Source organism: Harpia harpyja, chromosome 12 (assembly GCF_026419915.1).
Source record: "Harpia harpyja isolate bHarHar1 chromosome 12, bHarHar1 primary haplotype, whole genome shotgun sequence".
NCBI classification, from domain to species: Eukaryota; Metazoa; Chordata; class Aves; order Accipitriformes; family Accipitridae; genus Harpia; species Harpia harpyja.
Genome location: NC_068951.1, coordinates 17,801,752 through 17,824,290, shown reverse-complemented (window position 1 = coordinate 17,824,290; position 22,539 = coordinate 17,801,752). Strand labels below are relative to the sequence as shown.

Sequence of the window (22,539 nt, the reverse complement as noted above, 5' to 3'; positions counted from 1 at the left end):
GGCAGGTGTGGGTGGGTGTTGCCTGCTGCCCCCTCCGCGGGGCTGCAGTGTGGGGTGGGAGCGTGGTGCCGGTGACCCCGAGGGGCCTGTTTGCGGGGCCGGGGTGCGTGGGGATGTGAGCGGGTGGTGCCGGGGGTCATGGTGGTGGGGCAGGTGTGTGTCCTAGAGGCGTGGCCGCCGCTCTGCGTGGGTCGTCGGGGCCGCAGTGTGGGGTGGGAGCGTGGTTCTGTTCACCCGAGAGGGCTCTTGGCGGGGGACAGGGCTGCCTACGGCCATACCACCCTGAGAACGCCCGATCTCGTCTGATCTCGGAAGCTAAGCCTGGTCGGGCCCGGTTAGTACTTGGATGGGAGACCGCCTGGGAATACCGGGTGCTGTAGGCTTTTTGTCCTTGGCGGGGGCCGCGGGGCAGCCCCTGTTTTCTCGCCGCGGTGGTGCGGGTGGGCTGTTGCGGAGGGGCAGGTGTGTGCGGGTGAGGTCGGGGGTCGTCGTGGTGGGCTTGTGTGCTTTGCGGTTGTCTGGCGCTCTGCTCTGTGGGTGGGTGGGGCTGCAGCGTGGGGTGGGAGCGTGGTTGTGGTTAGGCGAGAGGACTTGGTGTGGGGCGGGGGGGCAGGTGCGCGTGGGGATGCATAGAGGTGATGCTGGGGGTCGTCGTGGTAGGAGGCAGGTGTGGGTGGGTGTTGCCTGCTGCCCCCTCCGCGGGGCTGCAGTGTGGGGTGGGAGCGTGGTGCCGGTGACCCCGAGGGGCCTGTTTGCGGGGCCGGGGTGCGTGGGGATGTGAGCGGGTGGTGCCGGGGGTCATGGTGGTGGGGCAGGTGTGTGTCCTAGAGGCGTGGCCGCCGCTCTGCGTGGGTCGTCGGGGCCGCAGTGTGGGGTGGGAGCGTGGTTCTGGTCACCCGAGAGGGCTCTTGGCGGGGACAGGGCTGCCTACGGCCATACCACCCTGAGAACGCCCGATCTCGTCTGATCTCGGAAGCTAAGCCGGGTCGGGCCCGGTTAGTACTTGGATGGGAGACCGCCTGGGAATACCGGGTGCTGTAGGCTTTTTGCCCTTGGCGGGGGCCGCGGGGCAGCCCCTGTTTTCTCGCCGCGGTGGTGCGGGTGGGCTGTTGCGGAGGGGCAGGTGTGTGCGGGTGAGGTCGGGGGTCGTCGTGGTGGGCTTGTGTGCTTTGCGGTTGTCTGGCGCTCTGCTCTGTGGGTGGGTGGGGCTGCAGCGTGGGGTGGGAGCGTGGTTGTGGTTAGGCGAGAGGACTTGGTGTGGGGCGGGGGGGCAGGTGCGCGTGGGGATGCATAGAGGTGATGCTGGGGGTCGTCGTGGTAGGAGGCAGGTGTGGGTGGGTGTTGCCTGCTGCCCCCTCCGCGGGGCTGCAGTGTGGGGTGGGAGCGTGGTGCCGGTGACCCCGAGGGGCCTGTTTGCGGGGCCGGGGTGCGTGGGGATGTGAGCGGGTGGTGCCGGGGGTCATGGTGGTGGGGCAGGTGTGTGTCCTAGAGGCGTGGCCGCCGCTCTGCGTGGGTCGTCGGGGCCGCAGTGTGGGGTGGGAGCGTGGTTCTGGTCACCCGAGAGGGCTCTTGGCGGGGGACAGGGCTGCCTACGGCCATACCACCCTGAGAACGCCCGATCTCGTCTGATCTCGGAAGCTAAGCAGGGTCGGGCCCGGTTAGTACTTGGATGGGAGACCGCCCGGGAATACCGGGTGCTGTAGGCTTTTTGCCCTTGGCGGGGGCCGCGGGGCAGCCCCTGTTTTCTCGCCGCGGTGGTGCGGGTGGGCTGTTGCGGAGGGGCAGGTGTGTGCGGGTGAGGTCGGGGGTCGTCGTGGTGGGCTTGTGTGCTTTGCGGTTGTCTGGCGCTCTGCTCTGTGGGTGGGTGGGGCTGCAGCGTGGGGTGGGAGCGTGGTTGTGGTTAGGCGAGAGGACTTGGTGTGGGGCGGGGGGGCAGGTGCGCGTGGGGATGCATAGAGGTGATGCTGGGGGTCGTCGTGGTAGGAGGCAGGTGTGGGTGGGTGTTGCCTGCTGCCCCCTCCGCGGGGCTGCAGTGTGGGGTGGGAGCGTGGTGCCGGTGACCCCGAGGGGCCTGTTTGCGGGGCCGGGGTGCGTGGGGATGTGAGCGGGTGGTGCCGGGGGTCATGGTGGTGGGGCAGGTGTGTGTCCTAGAGGCGTGGCCGCCGCTCTGCGTGGGTCGTCGGGGCCGCAGTGTGGGGTGGGAGCGTGGTTCTGGTCACCCGAGAGGGCTCTTGGCGGGGACAGGGCTGCCTACGGCCATACCACCCTGAGAACGCCCGATCTCGTCTGATCTCGGAAGCTAAGCCGGGTCGGGCCCGGTTAGTACTTGGATGGGAGACCGCCTGGGAATACCGGGTGCTGTAGGCTTTTTGTCCTTGGCGGGGGCCGCGGGGCAGCCCCTGTTTTCTCGCCGCGGTGGTGCGGGTGGGCTGTTGCGGAGGGGCAGGTGTGTGCGGGTGAGGTCGGGGGTCGTCGTGGTGGGCTTGTGTGCTTTGCGATTGTCTGGCGCTCTGCTCTGTGGGTGGGTGGGGCTGCAGCGTGGGGTGGGAGCGTGGTTGTGGTTAGGCGAGAGGACTTGGTGTGGGGCGGGGGGGCAGGTGCGCGTGGGGATGCATAGAGGTGATGCTGGGGGTCGTCGTGGTAGGAGGCAGGTGTGGGTGGGTGTTGCCTGCTGCCCCCTCCGCGGGGCTGCAGTGTGGGGTGGGAGCGTGGTGCCGGTGACCCCGAGGGGCCTGTTTGCGGGGCCGGGGTGCGTGGGGATGTGAGCGGGTGGTGCCGGGGGTCATGGTGGTGGGGCAGGTGTGTGTCCTAGAGGCGTGGCCGCCGCTCTGCGTGGGTCGTCGGGGCCGCAGTGTGGGGTGGGAGCGTGGTTCTGGTCACCCGAGAGGGCTCTTGGCGGGGGACAGGGCTGCCTACGGTCATACCACCCTGAGAACGCCCGATCTCGTCTGATCTCGGAAGCTAAGCAGGGTCGGGTCCGGTTAGTACTTGGATGGGAGACCGCCTGGGAATACCGGGTGCTGTAGGCTTTTTGCCCTTGGCGGGGGCCGCGGGGCAGCCCCTGTTTTCTCGCCGCGGTGGTGCGGGTGGGCTGTTGCGGAGGGGCAGGTGTGTGCGGGTGAGGTCGGGGGTCGTCGTGGTGGGCTTGTGTGCTTTGCGGTTGTCTGGCGCTCTGCTCTGTGGGTGGGTGGGGCTGCAGCGTGGGGTGGGAGCGTGGTTGTGGTTAGGCGAGAGGACTTGGTGTGGGGCGGGGGGGCAGGTGCGCGTGGGGATGCATAGAGGTGATGCTGGGGGTCGTCGTGGTAGGAGGCAGGTGTGGGTGGGTGTTGCCTGCTGCCCCCTCCGCGGGGCTGCAGTGTGGGGTGGGAGCGTGGTGCCGGTGACCCCGAGGGGCCTGTTTGCGGGGCCGGGGTGCGTGGGGATGTGAGCGGGTGGTGCCGGGGGTCATGGTGGTGGGGCAGGTGTGTGTCCTAGAGGCGTGGCCGCCGCTCTGCGTGGGTCGTCGGGGCCGCAGTGTGGGGTGGGAGCGTGGTTCTGGTCACCCGAGAGGGCTCTTGGCGGGGGACAGGGCTGCCTACGGCCATACCACCCTGAGAACGCCCGATCTCGTCTGATCTCGGAAGCTAAGCCTGGTCGGGCCCGGTTAGTACTTGGATGGGAGACCGCCTGGGAATACCGGGTGCTGTAGGCTTTTTGTCCTTGGCGGGGGCCGCGGGGCAGCCCCTGTTTTCTCGCCGCGGTGGTGCGGGTGGGCTGTTGCGGAGGGGCAGGTGTGTGCGGGTGAGGTCGGGGGTCGTCGTGGTGGGCTTGTGTGCTTTGCGGTTGTCTGGCGCTCTGCTCTGTGGGTGGGTGGGGCTGCAGCGTGGGGTGGGAGCGTGGTTGTGGTTAGGCGAGAGGACTTGGTGTGGGGCGGGGGGGCAGGTGCGCGTGGGGATGCATAGAGGTGATGCTGGGGGTCGTCGTGGTAGGAGGCAGGTGTGGGTGGGTGTTGCCTGCTGCCCCCTCCGCGGGGCTGCAGTGTGGGGTGGGAGCGTGGTGCCGGTGACCCCGAGGGGCCTGTTTGCGGGGCCGGGGTGCGTGGGGATGTGAGCGGGTGGTGCCGGGGGTCATGGTGGTGGGGCAGGTGTGTGTCCTAGAGGCGTGGCCGCCGCTCTGCGTGGGTCGTCGGGGCCGCAGTGTGGGGTGGGAGCGTGGTTCTGTTCACCCGAGAGGGCTCTTGGCGGGGACAGAGCTGCCTATGGCCATACCACCCTGAGAACGCCCGATCTCGTCTGATCTCGGAAGCTAAGCAGGGTCGGGCCCGGTTAGTACTTGGATGGGAGACCGCCCGGGAATACCGGGTGCTGTAGGCTTTTTGCCCTTGGCGGGGGCCGCGGGGCAGCCCCTGTTTTCTCGCCGCGGTGGTGCGGGTGGGCTGTTGCGGAGGGGCAGGTGTGTGCGGGTGAGGTCGGGGGTCGTCGTGGTGGGCTTGTGTGCTTTGCGGTTGTCTGGCGCTCTGCTCTGTGGGTGGGTGGGGCTGCAGCGTGGGGTGGGAGCGTGGTTGTGGTTAGGCGAGAGGACTTGGTGTGGGGCGGGGGGGCAGGTGCGCGTGGGGATGCATAGAGGTGATGCTGGGGGTCGTCGTGGTAGGAGGCAGGTGTGGGTGGGTGTTGCCTGCTGCCCCCTCCGCGGGGCTGCAGTGTGGGGTGGGAGCGTGGTGCCGGTGACCCCGAGGGGCCTGTTTGCGGGGCCGGGGTGCGTGGGGATGTGAGCGGGTGGTGCCGGGGGTCATGGTGGTGGGGCAGGTGTGTGTCCTAGAGGCGTGGCCGCCGCTCTGCGTGGGTCGTCGGGGCCGCAGTGTGGGGTGGGAGCGTGGTTCTGGTCACCCGAGAGGGCTCTTGGCGGGGGACAGGGCTGCCTACGGCCATACCACCCTGAGAACGCCCGATCTCGTCTGATCTCGGAAGCTAAGCCGGGTCGGGCCCGGTTAGTACTTGGATGGGAGACCGCCTGGGAATACCGGGTGCTGTAGGCTTTTTGCCCTTGGCGGGGGCCGCGGGGCAGCCCCTGTTTTCTCGCCGCGGTGGTGCGGGTGGGCTGTTGCGGAGGGGCAGGTGTGTGCGGGTGAGGTCGGGGGTCGTCGTGGTGGGCTTGTGTGCTTTGCGGTTGTCTGGCGCTCTGCTCTGTGGGTGGGTGGGGCTGCAGCGTGGGGTGGGAGCGTGGTTGTGGTTAGGCGAGAGGACTTGGTGTGGGGCGGGGGGGCAGGTGCGCGTGGGGATGCATAGAGGTGATGCTGGGGGTCGTCGTGGTAGGAGGCAGGTGTGGGTGGGTGTTGCCTGCTGCCCCCTCCGCGGGGCTGCAGTGTGGGGTGGGAGCGTGGTGCCGGTGACCCCGAGGGGCCTGTTTGCGGGGCCGGGGTGCGTGGGGATGTGAGCGGGTGGTGCCGGGGGTCATGGTGGTGGGGCAGGTGTGTGTCCTAGAGGCGTGGCCGCCGCTCTGCGTGGGTCGTCGGGGCCGCAGTGTGGGGTGGGAGCGTGGTTCTGGTCACCCGAGAGGGCTCTTGGCGGGGGACAGGGCTGCCTACGGTCATACCACCCTGAGAACGCCCGATCTCGTCTGATCTCGGAAGCTAAGCAGGGTCGGGTCCGGTTAGTACTTGGATGGGAGACCGCCTGGGAATACCGGGTGCTGTAGGCTTTTTGCCCTTGGCGGGGGCCGCGGGGCAGCCCCTGTTTTCTCGCCGCGGTGGTGCGGGTGGGCTGTTGCGGAGGGGCAGGTGTGTGCGGGTGAGGTCGGGGGTCGTCGTGGTGGGCTTGTGTGCTTTGCGGTTGTCTGGCGCTCTGCTCTGTGGGTGGGTGGGGCTGCAGCGTGGGGTGGGAGCGTGGTTGTGGTTAGGCGAGAGGACTTGGTGTGGGGCGGGGGGGCAGGTGCGCGTGGGGATGCATAGAGGTGATGCTGGGGGTCGTCGTGGTAGGAGGCAGGTGTGGGTGGGTGTTGCCTGCTGCCCCCTCCGCGGGGCTGCAGTGTGGGGTGGGAGCGTGGTGCCGGTGACCCCGAGGGGCCTGTTTGCGGGGCCGGGGTGCGTGGGGATGTGAGCGGGTGGTGCCGGGGGTCATGGTGGTGGGGCAGGTGTGTGTCCTAGAGGCGTGGCCGCCGCTCTGCGTGGGTCGTCGGGGCCGCAGTGTGGGGTGGGAGCGTGGTTCTGGTCACCCGAGAGGGCTCTTGGCGGGGGACAGGGCTGCCTACGGCCATACCACCCTGAGAACGCCCGATCTCGTCTGATCTCGGAAGCTAAGCCGGGTCGGGCCCGGTTAGTACTTGGATGGGAGACCGCCTGGGAATACCGGGTGCTGTAGGCTTTTTGCCCTTGGCGGGGGCCGCGGGGCAGCCCCTGTTTTCTCGCCGCGGTGGTGCGGGTGGGCTGTTGCGGAGGGGCAGGTGTGTGCGGGTGAGGTCGGGGGTCGTCGTGGTGGGCTTGTGTGCTTTGCGGTTGTCTGGCGCTCTGCTCTGTGGGTGGGTGGGGCTGCAGCGTGGGGTGGGAGCGTGGTTGTGGTTAGGCGAGAGGACTTGGTGTGGGGCGGGGGGGCAGGTGCGCGTGGGGATGCATAGAGGTGATGCTGGGGGTCGTCGTGGTAGGAGGCAGGTGTGGGTGGGTGTTGCCTGCTGCCCCCTCCGCGGGGCTGCAGTGTGGGGTGGGAGCGTGGTGCCGGTGACCCCGAGGGGCCTGTTTGCGGGGCCGGGGTGCGTGGGGATGTGAGCGGGTGGTGCCGGGGGTCATGGTGGTGGGGCAGGTGTGTGTCCTAGAGGCGTGGCCGCCGCTCTGCGTGGGTCGTCGGGGCCGCAGTGTGGGGTGGGAGCGTGGTTCTGTTCACCCGAGAGGGCTCTTGGCGGGGGACAGGGCTGCCTACGGCCATACCACCCTGAGAACGCCCGATCTCGTCTGATCTCGGAAGCTAAGCCTGGTCGGGCCCGGTTAGTACTTGGATGGGAGACCGCCTGGGAATACCGGGTGCTGTAGGCTTTTTGCCCTTGGCGGGGGCCGCGGGGCAGCCCCTGTTTTCTCGCCGCGGTGGTGCGGGTGGGCTGTTGCGGAGGGGCAGGTGTGTGCGGGTGAGGTCGGGGGTCGTCGTGGTGGGCTTGTGTGCTTTGCGGTTGTCTGGCGCTCTGCTCTGTGGGTGGGTGGGGCTGCAGCGTGGGGTGGGAGCGTGGTTGTGGTTAGGCGAGAGGACTTGGTGTGGGGCGGGGGGGCAGGTGCGCGTGGGGATGCATAGAGGTGATGCTGGGGGTCGTCGTGGTAGGAGGCAGGTGTGGGTGGGTGTTGCCTGCTGCCCCCTCCGCGGGGCTGCAGTGTGGGGTGGGAGCGTGGTGCCGGTGACCCCGAGGGGCCTGTTTGCGGGGCCGGGGTGCGTGGGGATGTGAGCGGGTGGTGCCGGGGGTCATGGTGGTGGGGCAGGTGTGTGTCCTAGAGGCGTGGCCGCCGCTCTGCGTGGGTCGTCGGGGCCGCAGTGTGGGGTGGGAGCGTGGTTCTGGTCACCCGAGAGGGCTCTTGGCGGGGGACAGGGCTGCCTACGGCCATACCACCCTGAGAACGCCCGATCTCGTCTGATCTCGGAAGCTAAGCAGGGTCGGGCCCGGTTAGTACTTGGATGGGAGACCGCCTGGGAATACCGGGTGCTGTAGGCTTTTTGCCCTTGGCGGGGGCCGCGGGGCAGCCCCTGTTTTCTCGCCGCGGTGGTGCGGGTGGGCTGTTGCGGAGGGGCAGGTGTGTGCGGGTGAGGTCGGGGGTCGTCGTGGTGGGCTTGTGTGCTTTGCGGTTGTCTGGCGCTCTGCTCTGTGGGTGGGTGGGGCTGCAGCGTGGGGTGGGAGCGTGGTTGTGGTTAGGCGAGAGGACTTGGTGTGGGGCGGGGGGGCAGGTGCGCGTGGGGATGCATAGAGGTGATGCTGGGGGTCGTCGTGGTAGGAGGCAGGTGTGGGTGGGTGTTGCCTGCTGCCCCCTCCGCGGGGCTGCAGTGTGGGGTGGGAGCGTGGTGCCGGTGACCCCGAGGGGCCTGTTTGCGGGGCCGGGGTGCGTGGGGATGTGAGCGGGTGGTGCCGGGGGTCATGGTGGTGGGGCAGGTGTGTGTCCTAGAGGCGTGGCCGCCGCTCTGCGTGGGTCGTCGGGGCCGCAGTGTGGGGTGGGAGCGTGGTTCTGTTCACCCGAGAGGGCTCTTGGCGGGGGACAGGGCTGCCTACGGCCATACCACCCTGAGAACGCCCGATCTCGTCTGATCTCGGAAGCTAAGCCGGGTCGGGCCCGGTTAGTACTTGGATGGGAGACCGCCTGGGAATACCGGGTGCTGTAGGCTTTTTGTCCTTGGCGGGGGCCGCGGGGCAGCCCCTGTTTTCTCGCCGCGGTGGTGCGGGTGGGCTGTTGCGGAGGGGCAGGTGTGTGCGGGTGAGGTCGGGGGTCGTCGTGGTGGGCTTGTGTGCTTTGCGGTTGTCTGGCGCTCTGCTCTGTGGGTGGGTGGGGCTGCAGCGTGGGGTGGGAGCGTGGTTGTGGTTAGGCGAGAGGACTTGGTGTGGGGCGGGGGGGCAGGTGCGCGTGGGGATGCATAGAGGTGATGCTGGGGGTCGTCGTGGTAGGAGGCAGGTGTGGGTGGGTGTTGCCTGCTGCCCCCTCCGCGGGGCTGCAGTGTGGGGTGGGAGCGTGGTGCCGGTGACCCCGAGGGGCCTGTTTGCGGGGCCGGGGTGCGTGGGGATGTGAGCGGGTGGTGCCGGGGGTCATGGTGGTGGGGCAGGTGTGTGTCCTAGAGGCGTGGCCGCCGCTCTGCGTGGGTCGTCGGGGCCGCAGTGTGGGGTGGGAGCGTGGTTCTGGTCACCCGAGAGGGCTCTTGGCGGGGACAGGGCTGCCTACGGCCATACCACCCTGAGAACGCCCGATCTCGTCTGATCTCGGAAGCTAAGCCGGGTCGGGCCCGGTTAGTACTTGGATGGGAGACCGCCTGGGAATACCGGGTGCTGTAGGCTTTTTGCCCTTGGCGGGGGCCGCGGGGCAGCCCCTGTTTTCTCGCCGCGGTGGTGCGGGTGGGCTGTTGCGGAGGGGCAGGTGTGTGCGGGTGAGGTCGGGGGTCGTCGTGGTGGGCTTGTGTGCTTTGCGGTTGTCTGGCGCTCTGCTCTGTGGGTGGGTGGGGCTGCAGCGTGGGGTGGGAGCGTGGTTGTGGTTAGGCGAGAGGACTTGGTGTGGGGCGGGGGGGCAGGTGCGCGTGGGGATGCATAGAGGTGATGCTGGGGGTCGTCGTGGTAGGAGGCAGGTGTGGGTGGGTGTTGCCTGCTGCCCCCTCCGCGGGGCTGCAGTGTGGGGTGGGAGCGTGGTGCCGGTGACCCCGAGGGGCCTGTTTGCGGGGCCGGGGTGCGTGGGGATGTGAGCGGGTGGTGCCGGGGGTCATGGTGGTGGGGCAGGTGTGTGTCCTAGAGGCGTGGCCGCCGCTCTGCGTGGGTCGTCGGGGCCGCAGTGTGGGGTGGGAGCGTGGTTCTGTTCACCCGAGAGGGCTCTTGGCGGGGGACAGGGCTGCCTACGGCCATACCACCCTGAGAACGCCCGATCTCGTCTGATCTCGGAAGCTAAGCCTGGTCGGGCCCGGTTAGTACTTGGATGGGAGACCGCCTGGGAATACCGGGTGCTGTAGGCTTTTTGCCCTTGGCGGGGGCCGCGGGGCAGCCCCTGTTTTCTCGCCGCGGTGGTGCGGGTGGGCTGTTGCGGAGGGGCAGGTGTGTGCGGGTGAGGTCGGGGGTCGTCGTGGTGGGCTTGTGTGCTTTGCGGTTGTCTGGCGCTCTGCTCTGTGGGTGGGTGGGGCTGCAGCGTGGGGTGGGAGCGTGGTTGTGGTTAGGCGAGAGGACTTGGTGTGGGGCGGGGGGGCAGGTGCGCGTGGGGATGCATAGAGGTGATGCTGGGGGTCGTCGTGGTAGGAGGCAGGTGTGGGTGGGTGTTGCCTGCTGCCCCCTCCGCGGGGCTGCAGTGTGGGGTGGGAGCGTGGTGCCGGTGACCCCGAGGGGCCTGTTTGCGGGGCCGGGGTGCGTGGGGATGTGAGCGGGTGGTGCCGGGGGTCATGGTGGTGGGGCAGGTGTGTGTCCTAGAGGCGTGGCCGCCGCTCTGCGTGGGTCGTCGGGGCCGCAGTGTGGGGTGGGAGCGTGGTTCTGGTCACCCGAGAGGGCTCTTGGCGGGGACAGGGCTGCCTACGGCCATACCACCCTGAGAACGCCCGATCTCGTCTGATCTCGGAAGCTAAGCCGGGTCGGGCCCGGTTAGTACTTGGATGGGAGACCGCCTGGGAATACCGGGTGCTGTAGGCTTTTTGTCCTTGGCGGGGGCCGCGGGGCAGCCCCTGTTTTCTCGCCGCGGTGGTGCGGGTGGGCTGTTGCGGAGGGGCAGGTGTGTGCGGGTGAGGTCGGGGGTCGTCGTGGTGGGCTTGTGTGCTTTGCGATTGTCTGGCGCTCTGCTCTGTGGGTGGGTGGGGCTGCAGCGTGGGGTGGGAGCGTGGTTGTGGTTAGGCGAGAGGACTTGGTGTGGGGCGGGGGGGCAGGTGCGCGTGGGGATGCATAGAGGTGATGCTGGGGGTCGTCGTGGTAGGAGGCAGGTGTGGGTGGGTGTTGCCTGCTGCCCCCTCCGCGGGGCTGCAGTGTGGGGTGGGAGCGTGGTGCCGGTGACCCCGAGGGGCCTGTTTGCGGGGCCGGGGTGCGTGGGGATGTGAGCGGGTGGTGCCGGGGGTCATGGTGGTGGGGCAGGTGTGTGTCCTAGAGGCGTGGCCGCCGCTCTGCGTGGGTCGTCGGGGCCGCAGTGTGGGGTGGGAGCGTGGTTCTGGTCACCCGAGAGGGCTCTTGGCGGGGGACAGGGCTGCCTACGGCCATACCACCCTGAGAATGCCCGATCTCGTCTGATCTCGGAAGCTAAACCGGGTCGGGCCCGGTTACTACTTGGGTGGGAGACTGTCCGATAGTACCGTTCTTGCCCTTGGTGAGGTGTGGTTTCGTTTTGCTTTTTTGCTGGTGGTGTCTCTGATCGGTGTTCTATGTTTGTTTTTTTCCTATGCTTAAATGTTTTAGTTCTCTGTTAAGTAATTTTCCATTTGTGTTTTCTTTTCTAATGTTTTTGCTCATTTATCCTGCATCTATGCTTTTTTTAAGTCATTTGCAGTAATGCACTTTTTTCAGCAGTCTCTCTGGTTTTACTACCTGCTGGGGGTTTCCTCTGTGTGATGATATCGCATTTTCTTCAGGGTACTGTGATGTCTGTGTATTTCCCACGGCACAAGCACTGTGCAGTCTGTTCCTCCATCGCCTGTGCTGTCGGTGCTGCCGTCAGGGTAGCTTCCACTAGTTGAAGAGCCCATGGGTGTCTGCGAGGGGCCGCGACATGCTCTGGAACGCCCACTGCAGGATCCCGTCCCAGGTACCCTGCAGGACAGCCCCAGGGGGGTCAGTGTCCCTTTTTATCCCACTCCCTGCCCCCCCCGGGCTGTCCTGGCGCTCCCCAGCTTGCTGACAGCCTGACGTGACCTTGTGGGTCACACCAGAGATGTAGTCCCCTGTGGACGGACTCTGTCTGTTGGGGGGGGGGGTGTGTCCCCACCAGTGCCGTACCTCACCCAGGAGCGCATCGAGCTCGTCCCTGCTCAGCACCGGCTCGCTGCCATGGGAGACTTCCTCTGCCTGTGGGAGGAGACGTCCTGCCCGCTTTCCTGTCTGCCTTCTGCCTGCACCTCTCAGCTCCCAGCCCCTCGGGCCAGAGCTTCACTACCTCACCTCTAGCTACAGTCAGCCCGTCCCTCACCCAGCCGGAGCCATTGCTCCTGGGCCTCATCAGCCGTTTGTACCCACCTCTGCCACCTCACCTGGCCCCTTTCGCTTCTCCGGGGCCAGGCTCTGGTTGTACTGACCTTTGCTGCCCGTATTGAGTGGTCTCCGGTCGCCCCAGTTCTCTCCAGTCTGTCTGTGTCCCGGCTGCTGGTGCAGGACGTGCAGAGCAGCAGCACCCTACAACCGACAGGAGTGACACGGTGCATCAGGGCGGTCCCCCTCAGCAGGAGAATTTAAGGTTGGGATGTGGGGACTCACCCGGAGTCCCCACTGGGCGTGGGGCAGTGTTGGGATGCAGGGATCTGGGTGAAGCAGCGGCCGCAGATGCTCCCATCTCCTCCGCTCTGCCGGGTGCTGCACGCCTCCTCCCCCGGGATCTTGGGGAGTCGCTCCGCATCCACCTCCCGCAGCTGGCCTGGCTCAGCCATGCTCGCCACACAGGAGCCGCACCGCCACGTCCCGCTGCACAGCCAGAGTGTGGGGGGTAAGGGACAGCCGGGGGGCAGCGGGGTCCCTGTGGTACCCCGGGGCTCACCTGGGGACACGTGGCAGCGGGGGCACCAGGCAGGCAAGGTGGAAAGCCCTGGGGCAGCCATCGCAGCAGATGAGCTCACCACCATCACCGCACGCTGCACACTCATCCTCGTTTTCCTGCCCCGGGGGAGCAGGCGGGGGGGGGTCACTGCCACCACCCCTCCTGCAGGCTGCAATGCTGGCTGTGGCAGGGCTCATGCTGGCAGGGGACCCCATAGTCTGTTCAACCCCGTCACCCTCTCCCCCTGCGTCATTCACCCCGCACCACTCAAACCAACCCCTTTCAGGGCAGGAATTGCCTGGTTTTGGGCAGTTGTAGCCTGGTGACTGTGGCTTGCCTGTTCTTGGCCAGGCCAAAGAGATGTGCCAGGGACGCCCTGATGGCCCCCGGCGCACCCACTGCCTCTCAGCGGTTCACCAGGTGCCATGCCCGGGGCTCACCTGGTGGGGCACGGGGTCCTGGCTGGGCACGGTGGGTGCTGACAGCTGGCTCTGGGGGAGTGGTTGGGGCTCCCCACTCTGCCGGTGAGACAAGAGAGGGGTTGGGGGGAAGCTGCTGGGACAGCCGGGCACGGGGGGCACCCCCAGACCATGGCCGTGCTGCCAGGCAGGGATAATTCCCTTGCCACGAGGCAGCTGCAAAAGCAGGGGTGAAAGTGGGGGTTGGGGAGGTGTCTGTACACTTTGGGATGCCTTGGGCCGGGTGGGGGGCTTCAGGCTGCGGCTTCTGCTCCTGGCCCCCGGCTCCTCGCAGGCGGCCAGGGCGTATGGCTCGTCCCCAGCTTTGCTGCCCATCTTGGAGCTGCCTGCAAGAGAGGCCACGAGCAGCTCCGGCAGGGCTCCCTCCCCACCACCCCCCTGCCTGGGGGCGGCTTCTGAATTTGGGGGCTAAACTGGGCAGGAGGTCGGCCGGGTTCGGCTGCACCTACCTGGCTCCAGCATGTGTTTGATGAGGATGCCCTCGACGGCTCCACGGGTGACGGGCACCTCACTGCCGGCCACGGCCACTGCTCTCTGCACTGAGGTGGCCACTGCCTGCAGGGCTGCAGGCAGGGGGGATGCTCAGCGGGACGGGCAGCCCCTCCCCCCTCGACTGCAGGCAAACAGGGCACACACGTAAACACTGCCCCGGGGGGGTTCAGAACTCACCACCAGCACGAGGGGTGTGGGGAGCATCTGTGCTCTCCGGCTTCTTCAGGGTTCTCGCCTTTGCCAGGGGCCCTGCAGGGTTGTGAGGGTGGGCATCAGGGGGCACAGCAACCCCCAGCGCCCCACCCCATCTCCATCCCACTTGGGGTCTCCATACCGGGGCTGGTGGTGTGCCGCGGGGAGGGCTGCACCGCCCGTCCGCCGTCCCACTCCTCGGGGGCTTTCCTCTTGCCTTGGGGTCTGTGTGGAGCCGGTGCCATGGGGCTGGGGGACAGGCGCCTGCTGCGGCGCTGCCGCCCCAGTTCCACCTCTGCAAAGGGGACAGGCACAGCCAGCTCCAGGAGTCACCCCTGCCTGCCGCAGCCCCCGGAGATGGTGGTCCCCTGATCTGTTCTCCTCCTACCTCTGGGGAAGGCGCCACGGAGGGGCCGGAGCCTGGTGTACCGCTCCAGGTTGTAGTCCTTGAAGAGGACGGCCCAGAAGTCATGGATGGCAGCAGCGTCGCGGCCCAGCAGCCAGGTGAGCAGTGCGTGGAAAGCACGGTGGGAGCCCTCCTGCTCCGTCCGGCTCAGCGTCTCCTGCCGGTGCCACCGTGGCCCGTCGGCACGTGTCCCGGTGCTGCCAGGCAGCCCCAGTCTCTGCTGTGTGGGTGTTCTCTCCCACCCTGCAGCCTCACCTTGAAGATGTGCTCAGGGACGATGTCGTGGTCGGCCAGGCCGTGCAGCAGCGGGAAGACATCGTCCACCGCCATGGCGATCTCGGTGCGGTGCAGCTTCAGCAGGTGTCGCAGGTCCCCTTCACCCCCTGGCCCCGCCATGCTGCAGGGACGCTGCCAGGGCCAAGCCGCCCGCCCCAACACTCCCCTTTAATACGCCTTGGCCGTCACCAGCGGAAACCTCACTGGGCTCCCGCAGCCCCACTCATTTCTGTAGGCCATGTAACCTGAGATCACCCCTCCCGCCGCCGGCAGTCCCCGCGGCATGGCTGGGCTTGCCTCTGCGGCACCACTGCACCACTGGCCCTGGGGTTTGGGGTCAGGCTGCTCCCCAGCTCGGGACATCAACGGTTGGCGTGACATTAGCTGCTGCAGCTGGTGAAGGACACCCGACCTGGCAGTGACCACCCGCGGGATGGCCGGGGATAGGGGTGGTCAGCCTGGGTGCTGGTGCAGAGGGCCCCTGCCTCTCTCGTGCCCGCGGTCAGCCAGGCCATCGCCCCAAAATTTCTGGACTTTCCACAGCACCTGCTTCTCTCATCCAGAAACTTGGCTGCGTGAGCACGTGGGAAGTAATGCCCCGACGGTGAGGGAAAATGGGAATATTGCCCTGGCTACTGGCAGAGCACCTGCTATGGGCTGGCAGGAAAGCACTGATGCCAAAGAAACCCTACCGATGTGCGTTCGCATACAATTAGAGATGCTGAACAAGCAAACAGCCCCCTTGAAGCATTGCACCGCTGCCCTCTGGCCTGCTGGAGGGATGGCAGTGCCATGAGTGCGCCTGGGGATTACCCGGGCATTACCCAGGCAGGTGCTGCCCACAGCTCTGTCATCACCTGCTCTGGGAAATTGGGCAATTAAGTGATTTCGCTGGACAGCTGCAGCTGTAAAAAACTTGGAGCTGGGGGAAACTGGCTCCTTGGGAGCATCTGGCATAGAAAAGTCTGGAGGTCTGGCTGCTCCATACGAGGTGGCCAGGAAGGGGAAAGCTCCAATGCTCCTATCCCAATTCCCAAACATTTGCAATTTCACCAGGATTAATTTCCAGCCTCTCTCCCACTGGCAATGCGTCCCTGCTGCTTGGCAGGCTCAGCTGGGGGTGCCGTGGCTGTGCACAGCCGTCCCCACACCGCAGGGTAGCACCTGCCGCTCACTGTACGGCACAACACAACCTAAGGGCTACCGGAAAGGGGTGCAAGGGGGGACACTCTGTTGCACGGAGCAAGGCAATACGGGTAGGAACAGTCATTAGTAAGTCCTAAAAGGCTGGTTCGGTATCTGCTGGCTCCAAAGGCGTGCCAGGAGGAAGCGGCTGCTGTCCAGAAACTCACAAAGAATAACAAGACAACACCCTCGGCAAGAGCAGGAAATACCCTTGTACATGTCTGGTTAAGAAATTAGTGTGTTTACCCATGGAAACACTTGCCCTGAAGCTCCTTTCAGCATCTGGGGTGACTTTTCCCATGGAGGCACCGGCAGCCGTGGGATGGGGGTCAGGCAGGTGCTGTGCTGCGTTCCTGTGCCCCACACCAGGATTTCGGTGCCCAGCTCTGCCGTGGCAGGGACAGCTGTGCCACCACCTGCCTGATGCACACGCCCCCAGGGAAAAAACATGGGTGTCAGGCAAAATGGGAGCTTTACCTCCCTCCTGGAGCTCCCCCACAGCCCAGCCACAGGTGCTGAGCACAAGCACACTCATGACACAGCCTCACAGGTCTGCTCCACCTTTCCTGGGAAAACCATTTTCCCCAGTGTTGGACCTGCAGCACCACAATTTGTCACCATTGCCCTGCGTGGAGCTGTCCGGCACATCTAGGACCTCTGGCACTTGCTGCACCTGTGCCCACCCACCCATGGTTATAGGAGATCCTTTGCAGGCAGGTGCTGCCCAGCGCAGCTGCGAGGCCCCAGCGCTGGGCTCAGACGTGTTTTAAGTTCCGACTTTGCAACCATTTCTGCGCTCTGAATCACTGACAGGTTGTTCTCTACATCCAGCCCACTCAGTAGGGCAGTAATTTGCATTTTGGGTTGTCTTTTTCATGTTCCTTCCCCTTTCTGAGACACTACACAGGGGGCAGAGCAGCAGCTGCCATGTGACAAGGCATGTATGTCCTGGGAGATCAGATGGGTATTTCTGTACCTCACTTAGAGCAGACCTTGGCAGCCTTGAGAAGTCAGCTTTCACTTGCAGAGAGATGTAAAACCTTCTCTGGGGCCAGCACAAGCCCTGCCTGGCTGTGAGGGTCAAGGCTGGGGCGCAGAGGAGGATTTCGGGACACCCTCTCTTTTCTGTTTCTCGCCTTGCAGAAATCAGAGCGCAAAGGTTCAAGGTAAGAGAGTCCCGTTTGCGCTCAAATCTGACTGCAAAAGCTGAAGATGTTTCTCCACAAATGCCCAGTTAAATCAGCAACTTGGCATCCATCAGAAGCGTTTATAGCCCCTGGGACGCACCTCGATTCCTTCCTCCTGCGAAAAGCTGTTGAAGCAAACGTGCCCTTTCCAGCATTTCTTCCTTTCCCATTTCCCTTCCATGCCAAGGTGCCATGGTATGAACCATCACCCTGCCGTGTCTCTTGGACACCACCTGCCCCGCCCTCACCTCATACAACACGTCCCGGAATCACAGTCAGGAGACAACAAGCAGAAGGGGAGAACCCACCTGCGGGAATGCCTGAAGCACACCGAGCTCCAGTGAAATGCTGCCGCCATGCACAGAGGTTTCATCCCTCTACCCTTACCTTCAGCTGCTCCAGGCTCCAGCATATTTGGGTAAAAAAAAAAAAAAAAAAAAAAGCCCCCATCCTAGACCCCTATTTCTAGCAGCTTCCCTACCACTGCCCCACGCGGTCCAGCTGAGAGCGAGTCCAGCTGCACACTTCACCGCTGCTCCTGCAAGAGCCTGGGAGGGAGAGCTGGAGTAGAAAAGATTTATTTTCGGTTTCCTCTTTCCTCCCCCTTTAGAAAGAAGAAACAAAAGCCCAGAGGTATGTTATATTAATTTATTTGGGACACACCAAAAAAGGAAAGTCGACAACTGTTAACGTACAAAAGTACAGAATCCTGGGACAAGATTTACTGTCCTGATTAAAAAGGCACCATGGTCCCAAAGAAGAGTAATCAGAATACATCATTTAGAAATTTTCCCCCTGTTGCAGCAGAAACAGAGCCAGGCCTTGGCTCTATCCACAGTCAAACCCAGTTAAAAAAACAAGTATGATTTAAATGCGGTAAACACTGCTCAGCCTGTAGAAGATTTCTTAAAAAGAATCACAGCCTAGAAGATGGTTGGACTTTTTTTGCTGCTTTTTTTTTTCCTTTTTTAAAACAGCGAAGGTGACAAATCACCAAGTATGTAAGTGAGGAAGACAGCAGACTTCTGACATCTTCAGCTCGACTTTCTGTAAGACACATCAGTTAAACTGAAACTAGTAGGCCGAGTGTGGGGCTTCTGAATGAAACGCAATTCCCTGTGGCATACAGGAAGTCAGATTTGACAACCTTAAAATCCCTGAAAATCATAAAGCACTATACAGCTGTGTTCCATATTCGAGTCAACCCTGGTGGATTTGCTTTACACATGAGCGTTTATAATGTCAGCTATATTTGTAATACAAAGGGGGATTTTACAGCAGTTATTAAAAAAATTCTACTTCGGCGAGGTCCGAGCTTGGCTATATTCCCTGCTGAAACAGAGCTGCTGGTGTAAAAGCCCAGTGAGAGGCTCAAGTCCAGCACCTCAGGGCTGGAAGGCAAATAGTTTAAATGTGACATAATTTGCATGGGGAAGTCAGTGAAGCACGTCAGAGAGAGGAGGAGAGAGAGGGCTGCGAACTCTCAAGCAGCAGCGGCTGAAGGGCATTGCAGAATGTGGGTGCGTGCTACTGAACCCGTAACGACACTATGAGTGCTGCGGAATACACTGAGTTCACTAAGTATTTTGGAGCAACTTACCATGAAGAACTTCTCGGAGACACAGATTAAGGATCCCGGCAATTACTAACGAGCAAGGTCGCTGAGAAGCCGATGCATTGCTCAGAGCCGGATGGATCTGTCTGTAGGCGGAGGGAGGGATCGGAGGTACGCCAGAGCCTGCCAGAGCAGCAAGGCCGGGGCTGCTGCCACCTCTTGCGCTTGCTAGCTCTGCTGCGTCCCGACTGGACCAGCTGCTGATTTGCGTTTCATTCCTCCTTTGGCATAGGACTTCAAAGCAGTCCAGGAACTGATTCATCGAAAGTAAAGGAACTGTCAAAATTATTCGTACATGCATTTATTGTTAAAGGGAGCAAAAGCCAAAGAATGAAACAGCACGAGTTAATGTCAGTAAAATGATGTGCAGGACGGAGAGGAAAGAAAGGGGGAAAAGCCGAGATACTGGAGTGAGGAAACCAGCGTTCACACTGAAAGGTAAATTTGAAAACCAGACAAGTTTGCGCTCTTTCTACCAGAGAACTTCTGTGGACAAATAGAGACTTGGGGGCTTTTAGTTTTCAGTGTAGTCTGGTTTGGGCAAGGTTTGGGAATCTCACCAGAGAGATCTCCAGCACTGGGTTTCACTGGAATTTCAAGTCTCTCATCTTTAAAAACCAGTAAAGCAACCCTAACTCTAAATGGCAGATACCCTCATACTGTGAGTATCCAAAGTGACAGACACATCGCTGCTCAGGATGTACGTGGGCAAGAGGGATACACTTTCTTCAAACAAACTCCGGGTGGAAAATGATCGCTTCCACCCTGCAGGTCTGCACGGACCTCGGGGGGTGTGGAAAAGCGAGCCCAGATTCAGGTGCCTTTTGCCGTAAATACCACAGCTACCCACACCTGGGAAAGCTTTTTCTTCCCTTTATCCTAAGAAGACAGGATAACAGTTTATGAAATTCTTCCCATCTTAAAACTAAATGATGCAATTTGCATCCTTCCCTCTATCTTACCCCCCGGGAAGATAAAACATTACCACTTCATTAAGGATTCACACCTCAGATCCTAGATTAGGGACTTCACGTTAAAACTCATCCGCTTACGGGAGGGTTTATCCTGATCAAGGAAACATCATTAAAGTAGAATCTAGAACGAAACATTCAGAATCACCAATGCTTTTTACAGTCAAAGCACTCAAATGTCTCCCGATCTCTCTCTCCCCCTCCTCGAGCAAGAGAGCAATCCCTTCACAAAACTGCAGGGTGCCTCTCTGGGACTGGGTAGTACAAGCTGAAAACCAGCCTCCTTCCTCGCAGAAATGCCAAATTCTGCTGAAAGGCGCCGAGCACCTTTTGCTCCCACCGAAACCAGCAGGAGCTAGGGCTCTGCAGCACACGAATTTTCTATCAGCAACAAGTCCAAGTTATTTCCTGCAGTAAATCCGAGTCCTGTTTCGTACTGTTAGGCCACCCCTGGCTCGGAAATGGTGAGAGACTTCCAAAAACCCACTGATGTAGACAGGACCTTGGAAGAAGAGGCTTACACGCTACATAACCTTAGATCATCTGCTATGTTTGAGGCTTTGCGTCATTAGCTGCTGACCACTTATCCTTCCGCATTCATGTCTTTTAGTCCTTGCTGCCGTTGTCGGTGTCCCAGGATGTTACTGAGCTCTGGCTTGGGGATCTACAACAATCACTTCCAATTGCTGGTGGGATTTCAAACTTGCCTAACGTGTGCTTTGCCACCTCATACTCCAGCAGCTCTGCCTGCCGACCGCGGCATGCGCTAGCAGTTTTTGACCTTCTCCACAGTCTCGTAGAACCCAGGCCTAACTCTCCTGATGCTCATCCGTATATGCTGGCATTCCAGGGGCATGGTGGCGCTCGCAGGAGTCGCAGTGCACCGGCGCTTCCTTCTGCCCCGCAGTGAAAAGGCCGGAGCCCCGCCGTTCTCCTCCTCTGCAAGGTAGGATTCATCCACGCTTGTGCCTTCGTCCGACTGCTCGTCACTTTTGTATTTCATTTCCTTCGCTTTGTTTCCTTCCTTCTCCTCCTTGGCGAGTTTTCTGAAGTGCTCCAGACATTGTATCTTTTGCCTTCTTTCCATCGTCTTCAGTTCTTGCTTGTCTGTGAAATCTTCATAGTACATTTTTCTTTCGCTTCTCTGATCTTCGAGAAATTTCCACTCGATGCTAGTCATTTTTATTCCACTGTATTCCTCCAGTTTATTTCTCATCTGCCCGTCTGTACAAAATACGTCAAAGAGCTTCTCTGAACTCTCGTTGAATTTGTCTGCTCGCTCGGTAAAAGCCTGGTTCTGTCTCTGCTTTCTGGTCTGATACAATCTGGTAAACTCCTCGTACATTTTGAGGATAAGTTTCTTTATATTTTGCGTCGCGATGGTGTGCAAGTTGCAAACCAACCAGTGCTCTTGCAAGTGCTCAGCGAGCAACTGGGCCGCGTCCTCCTTGGACCGCTGGGCCTGGCCAGCTCTTTTGGGCTGCAATAAATACAGCATATTCTGAACCACATCCTTCTTGGTTGGCAGTACTCCCTGGGTGAAACCCGAAGACTCTACATATTCAACAGTCCCCAGAGTCTTCCGTGCTCTCACCTCGGTATCCAGTGATTCCATCACTGCTCGTTTATCTTGTAGTTATGACATGATCTGAAAGACGAGGGGGGGGGGGAAGAGTATGTCAAATGAAGCTTTTTTTTTTCCTGCAGCAAAAATAAACAGCTGAGAAAACGTGCTCAGACAAATAAGATCTGGGATTTTACGGTGTGCTCTGTTACTGTTGGATGGCTGCTGCGTTAGCCCAGCCCATTTAAACATCTGCACATCAAGCCTATCTCGCTCCTCGGTGCGGTTCTTAAGGCCTAACACGGCGTGTTTGTTTACGTTAATTAGTTTTTAATTGCGTTTCGGACTTCGCGTTGTAAATTGCAGTAAATCAAGACCGCCCGGGGCGCAAACGCCGGCAGGCCAGGACGTGCATGCCTCAGCGCCGGCTGCAGCCCACCACCGCTCCGCTCCTCCTCCGCTGAGACGGGGCTGCCTAAAGCGGCCGAGCTCGCTGCCCGCCCCACCAGCTCGCCCTCCCGCTGCCCTCCGCCCGAGACCCCGCCCGCAGCACCCAGGCCTCGCCGGAGGACGGCTCATGGCAGCTCGCCGCGGCCCTGCCGAGGCCCGGCCTGCCCCGCAGCGTGACTGGCACTTCCCCCGGCGGTGGCGGCCGGGGTGGGGGGGGGCCGGGCCGAGCGGCAGCGCAGCCCGCGGCTCCTCGGCCGCGGCGCGGCCCCTCCGCCCGCCGCCAGCCCCGGCCGAGGGGGGGCCCGGGGAGCCGCGAGGCCCGGGCCCGCCGAGGACGCAGGGCCCACCAAGGGGCCCGGCCGGGCCCGCGAGGCCTCCCGCCGCCCCGGCACCCCCTCCCCAGCCCCCGCCTGCGGGCGGCGGTTTCCGCAGGGAGGGGGCGCGCCGGGGGGGGGACGACTGCGGGGACGCCACCGGGGGAGCGGGGCCGGGGCCGCGGCCTCCCGGCCGTCTTGTCCCCCACCCCCCGCCCCGCGGCGCTGAGTCACGGCGCGGTGCCGGGAGGGCCCCGGGAGGGCCCCGGGCGCCGCCCGCCCGCCCCGCCTGAGGCCCTCCTGCAGGCCGCGGGCGCCGGGCGGGGGTCGGCGGAGCACTGGCGCGCCCTGCCCCTGGCCCGGCCCCTCCCCTCCCCGGGGCTCACCGCCATCTTGGAGGGGGGTCTGCGGAGCCTGCGCAGGAAGGAGCGGGGGGAACGGGCCGAGGTAGCCGCCGCCATCTTGGAGAGGGGCAGCGCCGCGGCGCGTCCCGCCCGCCCTCTCCCGGAAGGACCGCCCCCGCCGCTCAGCGCCTCGACGGTGCGCGCCGGAAGCGCGCGCCGCCTCGCGCCTGCCCCTTCCGCCCCGGATTGGCTGCGGTGGGGGAGGAAAGAGCGGCGCGTGAGAGTGAGCGGACCCGACATCCGTCCCCCCGCCCCTTCTTCGCCTCGCCCCGCCCCACCCCGCCCCTCCCGCTGGCGGCCCCGGCGCCCCCTGGCGGGGCGGAGGAGGGGTCCCGCGCGGACCCCGGGCGGAGCCGATTGGTCGCGCCGCGGGCGCCGCCTGCCGGGGGCCAATGGGAGCCCCGCCGGCTCGCGGTCCCCGGCCAATGGGCGGGCGCAGGGCGGGCGGCGAGGATGACGGGAGCTGATTGGCCGCTGCCCAGCAGGCGGGGAGCGGATTGCCCATGGCGGCAGGGAAGGGAGGAAGGAGGGAGCTTATCGGCGGGTGCTGTTATTGTGGGGCAGGGGAGAGGGAGCTGATTGGTGAGTGCCGTGATGGGGGGGGGAGAGAGAGGGAGCTGATTGGCGGGCACAGCGGCGGCGGGGCGGGAAGGAGGGA

General features: G+C 63.5%; 2 protein-coding genes and 16 non-coding genes across 18 annotated transcripts; 16 read left to right on the top strand and 2 right to left on the bottom strand.

Moving 5' to 3' along the window:
• Positions 1-264: 264 nt before the first annotated feature.
• Positions 265-383, top strand: LOC128149700 (5S ribosomal RNA). The gene has a single exon (XR_008237758.1). It is a non-coding gene; the product is annotated as a 5S ribosomal RNA (ribosomal RNA).
• A 542-nt stretch (positions 384-925) lies between these two features.
• LOC128149775 (5S ribosomal RNA) lies at positions 926-1,044 on the top strand. The gene has a single exon (XR_008237839.1). It is a non-coding gene; the product is annotated as a 5S ribosomal RNA (ribosomal RNA).
• A 543-nt stretch (positions 1,045-1,587) lies between these two features.
• On the top strand, positions 1,588-1,706 carry LOC128149758 (5S ribosomal RNA). Its single transcript, XR_008237823.1, has one exon. It is a non-coding gene; the product is annotated as a 5S ribosomal RNA (ribosomal RNA).
• A 542-nt stretch (positions 1,707-2,248) lies between these two features.
• LOC128149774 (5S ribosomal RNA) lies at positions 2,249-2,367 on the top strand. The gene has a single exon (XR_008237838.1). It is a non-coding gene; the product is annotated as a 5S ribosomal RNA (ribosomal RNA).
• Positions 2,368-2,910: 543 nt separating this feature from the next.
• On the top strand, positions 2,911-3,029 carry LOC128149681 (5S ribosomal RNA). Its single transcript, XR_008237735.1, has one exon. It is a non-coding gene; the product is annotated as a 5S ribosomal RNA (ribosomal RNA).
• Positions 3,030-3,572: 543 nt separating this feature from the next.
• On the top strand, positions 3,573-3,691 carry LOC128149699 (5S ribosomal RNA). The gene has a single exon (XR_008237757.1). It is a non-coding gene; the product is annotated as a 5S ribosomal RNA (ribosomal RNA).
• A 542-nt stretch (positions 3,692-4,233) lies between these two features.
• On the top strand, positions 4,234-4,352 carry LOC128149762 (5S ribosomal RNA). Its single transcript, XR_008237827.1, has one exon. It is a non-coding gene; the product is annotated as a 5S ribosomal RNA (ribosomal RNA).
• Positions 4,353-4,895: 543 nt separating this feature from the next.
• On the top strand, positions 4,896-5,014 carry LOC128149773 (5S ribosomal RNA). The gene has a single exon (XR_008237837.1). It is a non-coding gene; the product is annotated as a 5S ribosomal RNA (ribosomal RNA).
• Positions 5,015-5,557: 543 nt separating this feature from the next.
• LOC128149796 (5S ribosomal RNA) lies at positions 5,558-5,676 on the top strand. The gene has a single exon (XR_008237859.1). It is a non-coding gene; the product is annotated as a 5S ribosomal RNA (ribosomal RNA).
• Positions 5,677-6,219: 543 nt separating this feature from the next.
• Positions 6,220-6,338, top strand: LOC128149772 (5S ribosomal RNA). Its single transcript, XR_008237836.1, has one exon. It is a non-coding gene; the product is annotated as a 5S ribosomal RNA (ribosomal RNA).
• A 543-nt stretch (positions 6,339-6,881) lies between these two features.
• Positions 6,882-7,000, top strand: LOC128149698 (5S ribosomal RNA). The gene has a single exon (XR_008237756.1). It is a non-coding gene; the product is annotated as a 5S ribosomal RNA (ribosomal RNA).
• A 543-nt stretch (positions 7,001-7,543) lies between these two features.
• On the top strand, positions 7,544-7,662 carry LOC128149680 (5S ribosomal RNA). Its single transcript, XR_008237734.1, has one exon. It is a non-coding gene; the product is annotated as a 5S ribosomal RNA (ribosomal RNA).
• Positions 7,663-8,205: 543 nt separating this feature from the next.
• On the top strand, positions 8,206-8,324 carry LOC128149771 (5S ribosomal RNA). The gene has a single exon (XR_008237835.1). It is a non-coding gene; the product is annotated as a 5S ribosomal RNA (ribosomal RNA).
• A 542-nt stretch (positions 8,325-8,866) lies between these two features.
• Positions 8,867-8,985, top strand: LOC128149770 (5S ribosomal RNA). Its single transcript, XR_008237834.1, has one exon. It is a non-coding gene; the product is annotated as a 5S ribosomal RNA (ribosomal RNA).
• A 543-nt stretch (positions 8,986-9,528) lies between these two features.
• Positions 9,529-9,647, top strand: LOC128149696 (5S ribosomal RNA). Its single transcript, XR_008237753.1, has one exon. It is a non-coding gene; the product is annotated as a 5S ribosomal RNA (ribosomal RNA).
• Positions 9,648-10,189: 542 nt separating this feature from the next.
• LOC128149769 (5S ribosomal RNA) lies at positions 10,190-10,308 on the top strand. The gene has a single exon (XR_008237833.1). It is a non-coding gene; the product is annotated as a 5S ribosomal RNA (ribosomal RNA).
• A 1,020-nt stretch (positions 10,309-11,328) lies between these two features.
• AIRE (autoimmune regulator) lies at positions 11,329-14,368 on the bottom strand. Its single transcript, XM_052805131.1, has 12 exons — positions 14,171-14,368; positions 13,898-14,072; positions 13,650-13,804; positions 13,495-13,582; positions 13,275-13,388; positions 13,027-13,151; positions 12,787-12,981; positions 12,347-12,744; positions 12,070-12,273; positions 11,847-11,988; positions 11,596-11,664; positions 11,329-11,409 (listed from the first exon to the last, which is right to left on the bottom strand). Exons 1-12 carry the CDS (start codon positions 14,309-14,311, stop codon positions 11,329-11,331), a joined length of 1,887 nt encoding a protein of 628 aa, XP_052661091.1. The 5' UTR covers positions 14,312-14,368.
• A 2,829-nt stretch (positions 14,369-17,197) lies between these two features.
• Positions 17,198-22,022, bottom strand: LOC128148792 (uncharacterized). The gene is made up of 2 exons (XM_052803023.1): positions 21,864-22,022; positions 17,198-20,797 (listed from the first exon to the last, which is right to left on the bottom strand). Exon 2 carries the CDS (start codon positions 20,762-20,764, stop codon positions 19,916-19,918), a length of 849 nt encoding a protein of 282 aa, XP_052658983.1. The 5' UTR covers positions 20,765-20,797; positions 21,864-22,022; the 3' UTR covers positions 17,198-19,915.
• Positions 22,023-22,539: the final 517 nt, after the last annotated feature.

What these genes read in the sequence shown, in the direction of transcription:
- AIRE (XM_052805131.1), bottom strand. Translation starts at nt 14,311, where the DNA reads ATGGCGGGGCCAGGGGGTGAAGGGGACCTGCGACACCTGCTGAAGCTG. An exon ending in CAAACACATGCTGGAGCCAG is followed by an intron (nt 13,152 to 13,274) that starts GTAGGTGCAGCC and finishes CCTCTCTTGCAG; the next exon opens with GCAGCTCCAAGATGGGCAGC. An exon ending in GGAGAAGCGAAAGGGGCCAG is followed by an intron (nt 11,665 to 11,846) that starts GTGAGGTGGCAG and finishes CTCCTCCCACAG; the next exon opens with GCAGAGGAAGTCTCCCATGG.
- LOC128148792 (XM_052803023.1), bottom strand. Translation starts at nt 20,764, where the DNA reads ATGGAATCACTGGATACCGAGGTGAGAGCACGGAAGACTCTGGGGACT.